This window comes from Narcine bancroftii, chromosome 12 (assembly GCF_036971445.1).
Source record: "Narcine bancroftii isolate sNarBan1 chromosome 12, sNarBan1.hap1, whole genome shotgun sequence".
Taxonomy (NCBI): domain Eukaryota; kingdom Metazoa; phylum Chordata; class Chondrichthyes; order Torpediniformes; family Narcinidae; genus Narcine; species Narcine bancroftii.
In genome coordinates this window covers 80,404,417-80,421,098 of record NC_091480.1, presented here as the reverse complement: position 1 = coordinate 80,421,098, position 16,682 = coordinate 80,404,417, and the positions used below count along the sequence as shown (strand labels likewise).

The 16,682-nt window shown below is 44.0% G+C and overlaps 1 protein-coding gene across 2 annotated transcripts in view; it reads left to right on the top strand.

The window, feature by feature from the left end:
- Positions 1–2,386: 2,386 nt before the first annotated feature.
- Positions 2,387–16,682, top strand: part of nfe2l1b (nfe2 like bZIP transcription factor 1b) — a 34,106-nt gene continuing 19,810 nt past the window's right edge. For both annotated transcript variants that reach the window (XM_069907075.1, XM_069907074.1), the window contains exon 1: positions 2,387–3,720. In XM_069907075.1, coding sequence (XP_069763176.1) covers positions 3,214–3,720 — 507 coding nt within the window. In that variant the 5' untranslated portion in view covers positions 2,387–3,213. The remainder of the gene's footprint in view (positions 3,721–16,682) is intronic.

Genomic DNA, 16,682 nt, shown 5'->3' with positions numbered 1-16,682 from the left:
CTCCAGAATGGAGGACCATCGCCTTCCCAAGATCGTGTTATATGGCGAGCTCTCCACTGGCCACCGTGACAGAGGTGCACCAAAGAAAAGGTACAAGGACTGCATAAAGAAATCTCTTGGTGCCTGTCACATTGACCACCGCCAGTGGGCTGATATCGCCTCAAACCGTGCATCTTGGCGCCTCACAGTTTGGCGGGCAGCAACCTCCTTTGAAGAAGACCGCAGAGCCCACCTCACTGACAAAAGGCAAAGGAGGAAAAACCCAACCCCAACCAACCAATTTTCCCCTGCAACCGCTGCAACCGTGTCTGCCTGTCCCGCATCGGACTTGTCAGCCACAAACGAGCCTGCAGCTGACGTGGACATTTACCCCCTCCATAAATCTTCGTCCGCGAAGCCAAGCCAAAGAAAGACATACAGTGCTCATCTATGTGTCCAGCCAATAGTGATTCCGAGTGATTTGAATTAGCCAATGGCAAGGCGTGGACTAATTAGTGGCCAGAGTCCAACCTTGGCTGACAGGTGACGTGACTTCCGAATAAGTTCCAGACGGTGAGGACACATGACCTGGCAATACACACATTCCAGTCAGACAGGGAGCCATATTTCCTCCACACTCACCATATAAGACCCTGATATAGCCAGTCAGCACACTTTCCACCACATGTCTGTAGAAATTTGCCATTTGATATCATACCAAGTATCTGTAAACTCCTGAGTGAGTAGAGGCACTGACGTGCTTTCTTCACCCTGCCATTTGTGTGTTGGATCAAGGAAAGATTGTCCACAACAGTGACTCCCAGGAACTTAAATTTGCTCACCCTCTCCATCTATAATCCCCCAATGATCACTGGAGCATACACCTCTGTTTTTCCCTTCCTGAAGTCAACAATCAGATCTTTGGTTTTGATGACATTGAGTGCAAGGTTGTTGTCGGTGCACCATTCAGCCAAGTTTTTCGTCTCTCTCCTGCATGCTGACTCATCACACCTTTTTTATACGACCCACCACTGTGGTATCATCAGTGAATTTGTAGATGGTGGTGTAGTACCATGATCATAGGTGTACAGCTAGTAGAACAGGGGGATAACAATGCAGCCCTGTGGTGCTCCGGTACTGATGGAGATCAGGTGGACATAAGGTGGAGAAACTCAGCTGGTCAAAAGGGGTCCTTTATGTAGCAAAGGTAAAAAATACATACCAACGTTTTGGGATTGAGCCCTTCATTAAAGTATGGAAGAATGTCAGCAGGTGTCCGAACAAAAGGATGGGGATGGGTGGGCAAAGGCAAGAGTTGAGAGGTGGAGAAGGGAGGCATGTCTGGGTGGGTAAGGGGGAAGGGAGGGAAAAACTGGAAAGGGGGAGGGGGAAAAAAGCGAGCAGGTTAGCAGAAAGCAGAGAAGTCGATGTTAATGCCATCTGCATGGAGAGTGCCCAGATGGTGTTCCTCCAATCTGCGGAAGTGTGACTCAGAATTGAAAGGGTTGGCTACTGGGAGGTTTCTGTTGTAGCAGAGGGAGCAGAGGTGCTCAGCAAAGCAAAATCCCAATTTGTGACCAGATACCCACAAAGGGAGCATCGGATGCAGTTCATCAGTCCTATGGATGTACAAGTGTTGCTTCACTTGAAAGGCCTATTTGGGGCCCTGGACCATGGTGAAGAAGGAGGTGTGGGTGCACGTTTTGCACCTCCTGCAACCACAGGGGAAGGTGCCGGGGAATGGTCTCTACGGAAAACTGAGAGGGGAGAAGGAAAAATGCATCTGGTGGTGGGATCCTGTAGTAAGTGCCAGAAATTCCAGCAGATAATGTGTTGGATGCAAAGACTGGGGGTGGGGGTGATAGGTTAGGATAGATGGAGGGGAGGGGGAATTAAGAGGAGGGGGTTACCTAACATTAGAAAAATCGACATTTATGCCATTGGGTCCAAGAGGAAAATGAAGAATTGTTCCTCAAGTTTATGTTTGACCTCACTCTGTGACCTTGGCAATGAGGACAGGCTGAGGACAGGCTTGTGAGAATGCACTTTTGGTGTTTCTTCAGTTTTACACAATTTTGATCCCCTTCTCTCATACAACTTTCATCAACTATATTTCGACTTTTGACTTACTCCTTCTTTGTCATTCTGCAGATCTTATTCCATTGCTTTAATTAAAACTTTTGGCTATTACCCCTTTCACGTGTTTAAAAAGGAGAGAGTGGAAAACGTATATGGTACTTCTAAATACAAGTGGACCCAATTCCTTGAAATTCGCCTCCCAATGGGAAAAGGATCAGACTTGACTGCCCTTCTCCAAATGGTGCCGCTTCCGGGCGACGCAAGGTCACGTGGGCGGCGGGCCGCTTCGCGGATTGGTAGCGGACCGCGCGTGCGCCGCAGAAGTGCAAGTCATGGTGGCATCTGGCGCCCGGGGGGAGGGGACGACCGACGGGAACCAGTTATCGATGGCTCGTGTACACGGGGATACGCCAACAAAGCATTCCCTTCGGAAATGCGTTAGCTACGTGGACATTTTTTACGGATTCTTCCCGACCTAACATAAACAATCGCGCTGAAGAAAAGCCGTCCGGCTATCCCATTCAACGTCTAGGCCTAAGGCCGGCTTGCCGCATAGCAACAGGCCCCGCCTCACCTGCTGGCATCTGATTGGTCGGTCGGAGTGGGGCGGTGCCGACTGATTTGACGTCATTGGCGGCCATTGGTCGGTCGGGACATCGTTCGGGCGGTCTGGCGGCGGGTGACGCATCACGGAGCCAGGATGAGGAAGTGGCGGCGGCTCTGGTGAGGAGGAGCCGCTTCCTGGTTCTTTTATTTAGTCACAGGTTGAACACGTTTGCATTGATGAGAAGCGGCCGGCCCGATCACAACAAACAAGACGGACGCCGGTTGCGAGCGCGGCGTGAACGGAAGGAAACCAAATCGTTAGATAAGCTCCTTCTGCCATCAGGCCTAGCCGTGGACTGCGGGAGCTAGGCTGAGCCTCGGGTACCAGTGAAGACGATCGGGAGGGGGGGGGGGAAAACCCCCGTCCGCGTGGTTGGGCTTCTAGGAGGAAGGAGCATAGGGCATTGAGACAGACAGAAGAAAACAAACAACGAGCGGCTGCCTGACTCGAATTTCTTTGTGCCTTTCGGAGGGAGCGGAGTCTCTGGGCAACTGGAGCCCGCCCCTCCGCTTTAATCCGCAATTATCTAACTGGTTTTGGGTGGGAAGATGCTCCCTCTGAAGAAGTATTTCACCGAGGGGCTCATCCAGTTCACCATCCTTCTGAGCCTGATGGGGGTCCGGGTGGACATCGACTCCTACCTAAATGCTCAGCTGCCTCCACTGCGGGAGATAATCCTGGGCCAGAGCTCGGCTTACACCCAGACCCAGTTCCACAACTGGAGGAACACGCTGGGCGGATACGACCTTCACCCCAAGAGCGTGGATCTGGACTACTACTTCACGGCGCGGAGGTTACTGAACGATGTGAGGGGCTTGGACCGGTTGTTGGTTCCCAGCACTGAGCTCAACGCCTGGCTGGTGCACAGTGGCAGCAGCCGAGAGGCAGACAGCTCAGTGGCCGCCTCGCAGCCTAGTTTGCCCTTGGATAATCCGAGTGGAGTGAATGAGGTAGCGGTCGCAGAGAACAGCAGCAGGGGAAATGGGTCATCCGAGCAGGTGGAGGAGAGCCTAGGGGCTGTCGGATTGCCAATGAGCAGCGATTTAACTAAGGAGGTATTTCCACCCTTCTGTGCTAACTGAGTCTTTTTTAAATAAACCAAACTCGGCCAACCATAAAGCAAACTGCAGCTCAATCAAAATCGCATCTTCTTGCACACAATTGATTTGCACGTGTTCCCATCTATTTACTGTGCACAACTAATCTGGGTTCCAGAGAGAGGTCCATGTTTCATGATAAGGTGTTAATTTGCGACCAGTTGAAGGAAGCTTCAATTAGATTACAAGTGTCATTCAGTTTAAAGAAAAGGGCTTGACTAAAAATAGCTGCTAGAGGGCTTGAAGTATCTGAGGCAATGAAAGACCATAGTTTGATCAGGATTGAAATCCAGCCATTTCTGAGGGAATTCGAGAGCTCGGGTTTGAAATCACAGCAGAAAGATTGAAATGGATGGTTAAAAGACTAGAAGGTGGGAATTGGTGAGATTTGAGAGCTAAATTAGATTTTAAACATTAACTGCCCTTCTGGACCAGGTGTGGAATGGTTGTCTGGGCGAGTCCATGGCTGGTCATTGTTCAGAGCAGTATGCAAGGTCTGGATTGGACCACCTGATATTTGGATTATATAGGTTGCTAATGCACACTTGTGATATAGATAGGAATAAATGGCTTCCTGGCAGAGACGTGCCAGTTATCCATTGTCTTATTGGACAACTGTTTCAATACATCTGTTAAGTGGGTGCAGGAAGAACTTGTATTGGAAATCATTGTATAGCAGTGGTTTTCAGTCTACCCACCTAAACTCGCATTCCACCTAAACTCACATTCCCTATGCCATAAATGCTCAGTGATTAGTAAGGGATTGGTTAAGGTGGTGTGTGAGTGGGAAAGGAAGGTTGAGAACTAATGCCTCAGACCCAATTATTTACTGAGATTTTTCTTGAGAAAAATTGTCATTGGCCCATTTACTTTGGAGCTATGAAAATGTGCACATAACTAGTCAAACAGTGGTTTTCAAATTTTTTTTCTTTCCACTCAAATACCACTTTCTAATCACAGAGCATTTATGGCATAGAGAATACTTAATGTGAGTTTAGGGGGCAGTTTGAAAACCACTGTAACATAGTATTGTTTTGTGTTGTCTTAAATTGAGGATGCCATTATTTGGGATGGAGATATTTTGAGTATGGCTGTCTATTATATTTAGTGTGGCAACCTTGGCTTGCTGTCTGAAAAAATGACATTGACTAATTGCTCATTAGGTTCACTGTATTGTACTTGGATTTTTTTTTTTGCACAAGCAGTCCAGGCAGTCTGTCATATTTAAGTGAATTCTTGGCTTGTATCTGTTTTGGACACCCGTCTGCAGTAATTTACTCAAGAAATTTAAATGAAGATTCAGTCATTTTTTTGCACAACACTAGTTTATGTGATATGACCGCTAGGTTCATGGTCACAATGAACCTTTGCCAAATGGAGGTCATTTGTTTCTCCAAGTGGAAAGGAAGTGGGAGGAGATAGAAAACTGAAACTGCAGGACCAATGTGCCCAGTAAATCCTCCAGACATCTCTTCAACTGACTTCCACTTTTGGCATAATTCCATCTCCAGAAGCATTTCACTTTCAGTATCATAAACCTGAATATTCTGATGTGACTCACTTGTTCTTCCCACACACTCCCATGGAAATCCCTCCTAGCCTCTTGGTGCAATACTGTTTTTGTGGTTTTTGTCTTTGCCCCACCCTTCATTGAAGCTGCAAGTTGCCTAAAATCTTGTACTCTGGGATTTCTACCCATTTACTCAGTTTCTCAACTGAGTAGGTTTTGTGTACAAATCCCATGCATGATCCACGGAGTCTGCCGTAAATGGAGCTTGGATGGATTAATATTGGAAGCTTGCATGCTGCTTCTGCATCTGCCCTGTGCTTGTATTGAAGAGACTGGAACCTTTCTGGAGGTTTCTCTATTTTCATCCACCTTGTTCCAGGATTCCTATGATTCATGAAGGATGTTAGTTTTTCAAGGGGATTTGAGAGCACCCTTGAAATCTTTTTGGTCCTAAAGTGCCAGAACTTCAAATGCTGTATATGTGGACTATTTTGCAGAACATTGGACTGCTAACAATGCTTTGGGCCTGTGGCTGTAAATAGAAATTTCAAAAGCTTGCACGAAGGCAGTGATTCATCGCTTGGTTGTAGATTTGAGGCCAATGTGCTAGTTGCTGCAGTAAACCTTGTCCTTGCCAGCCTACCTTTTCCAAACTTGTTCAGCACCAATGTGTTCAAACCCTTCAACATCATTCCTGGATTCCTTTTACCAGCTCTTTAATTCCAGGATCCTCTTTTTTTTGCATTTGCCACCAATGTCACAATTTTATCTTTGAATCTGAGCCATTTTTCTTGGTATCTCCTTCCTTTCCTGAAAATTCAGCCAAAAATCTTTTCTTGCTGCATGCTTACTTATTTTATCTCTGCTATGGTATGTAATGAGGTTAAAGGTACTATAAATAATCGTGTTATTTCCAAACTAGAGTTCACAAAGGAATGTGACACGCATTGAATTCCAGTTGAACTTCCCGCAGCAGCTGTGCTAGTCATGAGTAGGCTGACAACAGTGCCCACTGAAGATCATGTGACTCTGGAGCTATGGCTGCTGGGTAGTATTGCATCAGGTTCAATTATATTAAAATATACAGAGTAAAATCTGCATTATCTGGCACCGATGGTGATCTCAGATGCCGAAAAGCTGAGGCAATTCTTGCAATGCCTAGCGAATACACCAGTGAAAAGGGAGAAGAGTGCAAAATGTAAAGTAATTTAAAAAAAACTCAGTATTGTGGTCTTTAATTGTGTAAAGTTCAGTTTAATCAGGTAATTCCCATAACTTAAAAAATTTAAATTCGAACCTTGGTCGCTGATGTTATATCAGTGTTGGTTTGCTGTTACGCTAACTGTGTGGTATCATAATTAACTCTTTTACCCAAGTTTATAATAAAGCCATACTAATATACCTAAAATTAATAGTCTTACTATAGACACTTTGGGAGAGTTATCCCAGCAGTGAGGGGCATCAACTGGCTCTGCATCTGGTGTGCTGGTCAGGCCTTTGTGCAACCCGACTCGCCTCTATGCGCAGTGTCCTGCGCATCTTCCTTTAAATTCAAACCCCATTTGTGAAATGTAATAGCGTTGTGCTAGCCGCTACTTTAACCGTGCTGCCATCATAATTAACCCCTGATTACAGATAAAGCATTATTGATATACTTAATAATATACTAAAAGATCAATTCTTACCAGGCAGTGATAGGGAGAGTTGCCCCAGTGAAGAGTGGCGTTAGTTGGCTCTTCATCCTGGGTGGTGCCATTAAATTCAATTGCAACTTTATTCAAACAGCTGCTGTGGGCAGAGTGCTCCGATGGCTGAATGTTTTCTTTCATGGGATTCTGTGCTGCTTTGGAGAATATTTACTTTTATAATTTTAAACTTTAATTTAAAAAAAATTATTTCCACAATTTTTTGCCATTTCTGATTGATTGAGTGAGGGATAGTAGGAATTTTACTGTATTCACTTAGTACTTGTTTCCTTAATATTGTCCAAGGCTATTTCTAACCTCTTCTGGCCTTGTCTCCAATCTATTGCATTTCATAGTAGAAAGGTCAGTCAAGGATGCTTCAATCCTCTACCATTTACTTTAAACTTGAGGGGTTATGGTAAATCTTTTCACCCAAAAGCGGGTAGGGTTCTGGAAGTTGCTGCTGTAATGGGAAAAACTTTTTGCACCTTAAAAAGTATCTACTTATTTATTTGAAGAATTGACCTAAACAGCGGTGGAACTAGCGCTGGAATGATCTGCATGGATATAACAGGCCAAATGCCTTCTGTGGCAAAAGTTTTGTTTTGCTCCCTCTGGGCTCTTGCAGTTCCCCAGTTCATTTGTGCTGCTATTTGGCAGCTGTATTAGCCCACTTCTGCAATACCTCTGGGTTTTGATGCGATAAGGCCCCTTTTGTAAGAGATCCTCTCCAGCCACAAATGGGAAGGTGCACTGATTGCTGTATCTGATTGTTATTTAAACAGCTTGAGGTTGAGACAAGTCACTTATTTAATCCTGTCTTAATGAGTCAGGTTTGCGTGTTAATAGCAGCTGCAAGCATATGAGGTGAATATCATTTTCTCTGGTTGTAGTCTTGGTGGTGGATTTGTGTATGAAATCAGATGCACTGGAAGGATGTGGAATTTTAAGAAGGCCCAAGAAATATTCTGTTAATTGATCAACATAAGATTGTCCCCAAAAACCCCACCAACAAATTGTCTTGATTCTGACACAAATTTGGAACTTGTAGTTTTATGTTTTTAAAGTCCCCAAATGATTGATTGATTGTCATGTCAAATTTTCTGTGTGAGCAAGTGCACATCATGCTTTAACTCGGTGCTTGCCGTAAACCCTCCCCCCCGCCAAGAGAGATTGGCATTTGTGCACTGTCATGTGGAAGTAAAACTGCTCCATGCGCATCCATAAGATGGTTCCCAGAAAGGTATTTTTAATCTGAAGGTACTGATTCCTCTTGTCCTTGGGTACCTCGTTGCTGAGCAAAAATCAACAAATCTGTTTACTAATGCAGAAAGTGCTAGGTATGGTTTGGGATGCACTGTGGCAAGGTGAATGCTTGTCCATGAATCTGATTTGAGAAGCATTGTCCAGGAAAAAGGAAAGTCCTGCTACTGAATCGCTGAGAGTGTTACATGGATGGGAGTAATATGGAGGGATATGAACAGGGTACAGGTCAGTGGAACTAGACAGAATAATAGCTCAGCACAGACTAGAAGGGCTGAAGGGCCTGTTTTTCTGTGCTGTAATGTTCTATGGATGTTGCATGACCCCCTCCATAAATCTTCGTCCGCGAAGCCAAGCCAAAGAAGATGACCCACTGAATTAGTCTGACATTCTCTTTTGATCATTAAAGACTAAATTATTCACAAATGTAACTTTCAACCTATAATACGTCAAATAAAACACGAAGGTCTGCAGACACTGAAATAAAAGCACAATGCTGGAGAAACCCAGTGGTGAGGAGCCTGGACACCCGAAACATTGGTGACTGTCGACTTCTTGCAGATGCTGTATGACCTGTTGAGTTCCTCCAGTGCTGGAGGGTCCTTTAAAGCCTTCCTGCTGCTTCAGATTGAAGGAGCTGATCCAGGAAGGCACGGGAGACCACAGCAGGATCTGCCCTGAAGACAGAGATCACCCGAGGAAGAAGCGAATAAGAGCTTGCTTGAGAGGACCGGGAATTATGTGAGAGGAGATTAAGTATTAGAATAAGTAAAATTAGAATAAGGTTTACTGGTAGAATATCACAAATTTCAGTGATCTAGACCTCTTCTCAAACTTCTACAGGTGTACAGTGAAGAGCATTCTGGCTGGTTGCATCACTGCCTGGTATGGAGGCGCCAACTGTCAGGACAAGAATAAACTCCACCTGCGACATCACAGGCACCAGAGTTCACTCTTTTGAGGACATCTACATGAGGTGATATCTTAATAAAGCAGCTTCTATCCTCAAAGACCCCCACCACCCAGGCCATGCCCTCTTCACTCTGCTACCATCGGGGGAAAAGGTGCAGGAGCCTAAAGACAACTTCTACCCCACTGCCATCAAATTCTTGAATATTCAATGAACAAAAGACACGGCCTTATTTTTCATGCACTCCTCTTTTTATTTTTTTAAATTAAAAGTAATGTTGTAAGATGGTTGTAATATGAATGTTTGCTGCAAAACACTGAATTTCATGATTTGTTTATGACAATAAATTGATTCTGATTCTGACTGCCATTAGGGAGTCAGGGAGGAATTTTCCAAAGTTTTTCCTGCAGTTTGTTTTTTGCCTCCACCAGTAGCTACATTAACAGCATATTAAAGCAGAGAATTGTAGTAAATTCATAAGGAACAGTAGTGTCAGATAGAGAGAAATAGAGGTAGAGAGTGTGTTAGAGAGTTGGATATGGCAGCCAAGGCAGGAGAATGTTCGTTTTGCAGGATGTGGGTTGACCGGGAAGCCAGCAGTATCCTTGATGGCTTCATCCAGCTGCAGCTCCTGAAAAACCAAGTTGAGGAATTAGTTTGATAACCTCTGGAACATTTAGGAGGCAGAGGGGGCGATAGGAGTTGTGGGACTTTATTACACCTGGGAGATAGGAGGGTAGGAGTTATAGGGACATTATTATACCTGGGAGGTAGGAGGAGGGTGGATGGGTATCGGTCAGGAGGGGGAAAGGGAACAGGCATTACAGAGCACCCCTATGGCTGTTTCCCTGAACTACAAGTATACCATTTGGATGTTGTTGAGGGGGATAACCTACCAGGCACAAGCCATGGTGATCAGGTCTTTAGCACGGAGTTTGGTTCTGTGGCTAAGAAGGGAAGAGATGAGAAGAGGTGAGCTGTAGTGACAAGAGATTCCATCATTAGGGACACAGACAAGAGGTTCTATGGAAGAGACTGAGTATCCTGAATGGTATGTTGCCTCTCTGGTGCCAGGGTTGGAGATATCTCAGATCGAGTTCAAGACATTCTCAGGAGGGATGGTGAGCAGCCAGATGTTACAGTCCATATAGGGATCAATGATGTGGGTAAGAATGGTGAGGAGGTCCTGAAAGGAGGTCAGGGAGTTATGCGCAAGTTTGAAGGAGAGGACCTTCAGGGTAGCGATCTCAGGGTTGCTACCTGTGCTAGTGAATTTAGAAACAGGAGGATAATGCAGCTCAACACATGGCTAGAGACATGGTGTAGGTGGGAGGGCTTCAGGTTTCTCGATCATTGGGATCTCTTCCAGGGAAGGTGGGACCTATTCAGACAGGATGGTTTGCATCTGAACTGGAGGGGAACAACTATCCTTGCAGGCAGATTTGCCAATGCCGCTTCAGTTGGTTTAAACTAGATTTGCAGGGGGGGAGGGAAACCGGAGTGTTAAAGTAGATAGTGAGCTGAAGAAGGATAAAGGTGATGCAAGGACTGCATGTATAGACAGAAATTAAAAGTTTGTAAGTGTTAGAAATGTTCTTGGGTGTATTTATTTCAATGCAAGGACCATTGTCAGAAAGGCAAATAATCTTGGGGTGTGGATTGGTGAGTGGGATTATGACTTATTAGTGAGACTTGGTTGCAGGACTGGCAGCTCAATGTTCCTGGGGTTCTGTTGTTTCAGATGTGATAGAGGAGGAGGGATGAAAGGGAGAGGAATGGAATTGCTAGTCAGGGAAAATATCAAAGCTGTGCTTAGACAGGACAGCCCAGAGGGGTTGTCTACAAAGGCCATATGGGTGGAGCTGAGGAATGGGGAAAGGTTAAGAGACTAGATAAGGAATATCTAGTGGAATGGGTGCAGGTCAGTGGGACTAGTGGTATGTTTTCAGCACAGACTAGAAGGGCTGTAGTATTCTATGGCCAAACTTTGTGTCAAAGATTTATCTTTGCTATATAAAGTCCACTATCTAACCAGCTGAGTTTCTCCTCAACTTGGGGGTGGGGGGGGTGGGGTAAGAAGAGAGGGAGTCTCCCAGTTTCTGGTACCCTGTGTCAATCTGCTGCTCTTCCAGAGTCCACAGCACCTCTTGTAATGCTGCCTAGCTCTGGTGGTGCCAACCTGGGACACAGATCAGTGGTTGCAGCATTTAAAAAAAACTCTACTCCTTGAACAGGCTGTTTAAAGCCTTTGCAGAGCTGTCACAGTAGGACCTTGTAAGAGCAACTCTGTCTCAGTTCCTTGCTCTTCTGGGTCTGCAGCAGTGCTGCCATTACAACAGCTCCAACAGCGCTGCTTTTTTCGCATCTCCATTTTTTTCCGTCTCTTGAATTGTAGTTGTTTTGAAACCATGGAGGTTGTGATTTTTTTAACTTCTCAAAACAAATACTGTTTATCAACATTTTGTATCTAGACTGATTAAAAATAAATGTTTGTTTCAGTATCATGTGGTGGAAGTTCATCCAAGCATGTTGGTAACTTCATCTAGAGCAGGCCTATTTCTGTCACAAGGAATTCTTGGGGATTTCCACATCCATTTACTATCTGCTCAGTGCTGAGGCAGGAAGAGGAGGGGGAGGATCATCTCTGCCATTCATTACCATAGCTGAACTTGACACTGACTTTCATAGGTCTTTCCTATAATCTTTGACTCTCCTATAGATCATAAACCTGTCCGTTAGGGAAAGCTGGAAAGGCATCTGGTCTCTTATCAGTGGGATAAGTTGGGGAGTGAAAATACTCCTTTGTTTTATAAGATCTAGGAAATAGAATGAAACAGGGAGAACACAAAGGAGCAGGATTGTGGAATACATGATTGCAGGTCATACCCAGCTTGGCTGGCTGTGCCGCTGGAAGGATCTAAGCAAATGTTACAGATGGAGGAGCCTGACCACCATCCATTCTAATTCAGAGCAAATGAGTTACCTTAAGTTGGAGAACTTGATATGAAATTGGAGCAGAATATGCTGAAAACTGCCAGCGCATCTGTGAAGAGAGAAAAACAGTCAAAGTTCTTGCTGCTTGCCAAAATCAGTTTCATTTAGTGACAGCAAAGACTACCAGCAGATGGTAGTATTTCCAAAATTTGGAGGTGGGGTGGGGGAGGAACTTTGTTATTTGATCTTGTGCAGGGTATCCTCCTGCCTATTGAACAATTGGTTCAAATATCCAGAACTCTAAATCCATCAATATCCTTGGCCCCAAAGATCCAGGATGATTTGCAATTTGATCTGCAGCCAACATCCAGAAACATGATATAACCCTGTTCATGGGGAAATGTGAACTTGTTCTCTGCACAAAATGGAAGGGCAGAGTGTCTTTAAGTGCAGCTAATGTTGATAACTCAAAGGGACTTGGGTATCCTTGAATACATCATTAAAAGCTATTGTGCACTTATAGATAGTAATTAGGAAGGCAAATGATATGTTGGATTTTATTTGAGGCTTTGACAACAGGAATAAAGGGATCTTACTGAAATTGTATTATGCTCTGAAGTAAGACCAGTATTGTGTACAGTTCTGGCTTCAAGGATACACTTGCCACAGAGTGAACACAATGAAGATTTTTTGGTCTGGTTCCAGGGAAGAGGATTGCCATTGGAGAGATGAGGCATATTTTTTTTGTGTTTAAAGCAATGAAACTTGCAAAATTCTTTTGGGGTTCAGCAGGGTGGATACAGGGGAGATGTTTCTCTACTTTAGAAATGTGATGGCTCAGTCACAGTATATGGAAAACAAATCAATAGAATAGTGGATGTGAAGAGAGTGCACGTTAATGGTGTTGAAGTACAAAGTTAGTCAGGGTTTTCAAAATACAAGAAATGGAAGCAAAAGACCAACTGTTGAGCCTGCTCCACCATTCAATTGGAGCACAAGATCTGGCTGTGGACTCTGCTCCACTTACCTGCCTGTTCCATATAATCCTTAATTCCCCAATTCTTCAAAAATCTGTATCAGAAATTTATTCAATGAGTCAGCCTCTACGACTTGGCAGAGAATTCCACAGATTCACTACTCTGAGTGAAGTAGTTTCCCATCTCTAATTTAAATCTTCTCCCCTGTATCTTTAGGCTATATACTCTAGTTCTAGTTTTACCTGCCAATGGAAATGGGCTCTCTGCTTGTCTAGAACCAGACCACAGAAACTGGCCCTTCAGCCAATTTGGTCTGTGCCAAACTATTCTGCCTAGTCCTGTTGACCTGCACCAGGTTCATAACCATTCATACCTATACATTATAGACTTAAATGTTGAAATTCAACCTGCACCCACCACCTCTGGCAGCCCATTCCACACTTGCCATCCTCTGAGTGACAGTTGGTCCCAATGTTCCCTTAAAACATCTCATCTTTCACAATCCAGTTCTCATCTCACCCGACCTCACTGGAGAAAGCCTGCTTGCATTAACCCTATCTATACCCCTCATTTTATATAGCTCTATTAAATGCTCTAGAGAATAAAATTCTACCTCATTCAGTCATCAAAGTCAGCTCTTCAAGTCACAGCAACATCCTTTTAAATTTTCTCTGCACTCTTTCAATTTTATTGATATCTTTCCTGTTGGGAGGTGACCAAATCTGGAAACAGTACTCCAGAATGGACTTTACCAATGTCTTGTACAATTTCAACATAACATCCCAACTTCTATACTCCATCTTATCTATTCCAATATAATGTTGTCTATAATGTTCTCCACCCCCCCCACCCCCCTCCCCCCATATCCTTCTAATGTCCAGTGTGTATAGTCTCAAATTACTTGAGTTCTCCTTGTGGGCTAACTCCCTAATTTCTAGAATCATGGTGAATCTCCTGTGCACTGCTGCCAAGGCCAGTGCAGTGTATCCTTTCTCAAGTAAAGAGATCAGAAATGCATGCAGTACAGCATGCGTGGCCTCACTAGTCCCTTGGAGTGGCAGCAGAACCTTCCTGCTCTTAAATTCAATCCCTTTCACAATGAAGGCCAGCACCCATTTGACTTGATTACCTGCTGCTCCTGCAAATTAACCTTTTATGTTCCACACAAAACCACTCCCAGGTCACTCTATACTGCAGCTTTTCATAATTTAAATAATAGTCTGATTGATTTTTCTTTTCAAAGTAGATGAACTTGTATTTGCTGCTGTGTTAGATCCTTGCCAACATATTTAACCTATCTAATTCATTCTACAACTCTGTCCTTCACACAATTTGCTTTTCCACTCAGTTTAATGTCATCAGCAAACTTCAATATGCTACCTTGTCCCCCTTCACGTCATTTGTGTATATTGTGAACAGTCGTGGGCCCAGCACAGATCTGTGCATTACCCCACTAACTACTGACCGCCAATTCATTTATCCCTACTTTGAACAGAAGTATTTTGTGTGGCACCTCATTGAGTGTCCTCTGGAAATCTAAGCAAACTACATCTACCTGCACCCTTCTATCCACAGCAGTTCTATCCTCAAAGATCTGAATCTACACGGTATCTGCCCGATGGGGCAATATTTATTCAGATATCTTGTAATTTCTTCCTTCATCATAGCTTTAAGCATTTTCCCAATTATGGTAACGGGCCAAGTGCATCCTTGGTAAATGATGGAATAGGCTTGAATGGGGTTCACCTGTTCATAAATCACTGAACGCTCTCATTTCTACGTGCCATTCCTGACATATAGTTGCCCCAAAGCTGATAGGAAATACATTTTCTCCCATGCCTATTAAAAGAAAATAACTTCAGTATATTCTCAAATAAAAATGCTGATCCTGCAAATTTGAAATAAAGATAAGAATGCTGGGGTCCCTCCTGGCAGACAAAGGGTTATTGAGCCGAAATGTTAACTGTCTGACCTATCTGTTTCCAGCATTTTCTTTTTATTTCAAATTATCCTTCACTGTAATTTCAATTGTACATTCCTGCAGTACTTTATTTTTGCCTTTTGTATCTCCACTACGGCAGGCATTCTCAACAAATGTGGTGGGGGGGCACAGCACCTATTGAATTCATAAAACATTTTTTTATGTAGTCGGTGGGAGAGAAGTATGGAAGAAACAACTAAACTTGACTGCTTCAGATTTCAAGTACATACTTGACATCACACACAAACCTGAAATTCCTTTTTCCTGCACACACGACAGAATTACCACTAATTGGTGTGCAAAAAATAAACTGCGCAGCATAAAATATAAATAAACAAACTGTGCAATACAGAGAGAACAAAAAGAAGGTTAATAAAGTGCACAAGAGTCCTTAAATGAGTCTGATTGAGGTTGTCATTGAGGAGTCCAATGGTGGAGAGGTAGCAGCTGTTCCTGAACCTGATGGTGCAAGTTCTGTGGTACCTAGACCTCTTTCCTGATGGCAGCAGCAAGAACAGAGCGACTGCTAGTTGGTGTGGGTCTTTGATGATTGCTGCTGCTCTCTGATGGCAATGCTTCCTGTAGATATGCTCAGTAGTGGGGAGGGTTTTACCTGTATTGTCCTGGGGCAGTGTCCACTACCTTTTGGAGGGCTTTACATTCAGGGGTATTGGTGTTTCCATACAAGACCATGTGCAGCCGGTCAGCACACATTCTACCACACCTCTGTAGAAATTTGCCAGGTTTTCTGGTGTCATACCAAATCCTCATAAACTTGAAGTAGCGAAGCTGACGTGCTTTTCTCACAATACCATTGGTGTGTTGGGTCCAGAAAGATCCTCTGAGATAGTGACTCCCAAGGACTCAAATTTGCTCACCCTCTCTACCTCTGATCCCCCAATGATCACTGGATTGTCCACCTCTGGCTTTCCTTTCCTGAAGTCAACAATTAGCTCCTTAGTTTTGGTGACATTGAGTGCAAGGTTGTTGTTGGTGGACCATTCAGCCAAGTTTTCAATCTCCATCCTGTACACTGACTCATCCCCTTCCTTTATATAACCCATCACTGTGGTATTGTCAACAAATTTGTAGATGGTTGTTTTAGCAAGACACACAGTCGTAGGAGTAAAGTGAGTAGAGCAGAGGGCTAAGAACACAGCCCTGTGGTGCTCTGGTACTGATGGAGATCGTGGAGAAGTTCTTACCAATCTTCACTGATTGTGTTCTGGAGGTGAGGAAATCCAATTACACAGTGGGGTATTAACTCCAAGTCTTGGTAGCGGCCCATAAGCATTTAAGGGGGCCATAGCTATAAGAAAAGTTGAGAATGGCAGCTCTAGGGTATGATAATCCTGTAATGTTCTCCTTTTTTGACGGACGTGAATTCTGTTTTTTTTTAAAAATGGTGATTCCAGGACTCTTGAATTGACTATGCATGTATTCCATTTATACAGGGGCACTGAGATCTGCGCCTTTAATCAAATGTGCAGGGGGTTCAAGAGATAGCAAGCAGTGGGTCTCAAATGTGCACTGTTTGCATGGCTGCAGTCCTGTTAGACATTCATGGTGATAACAGGCAGATGACATTTGATACTGTTTGTCTGCTCTTCTAATTCAGCTCCATCTTCATGTTCCCTGCATTTCTTTCTTCTGTTGGAAT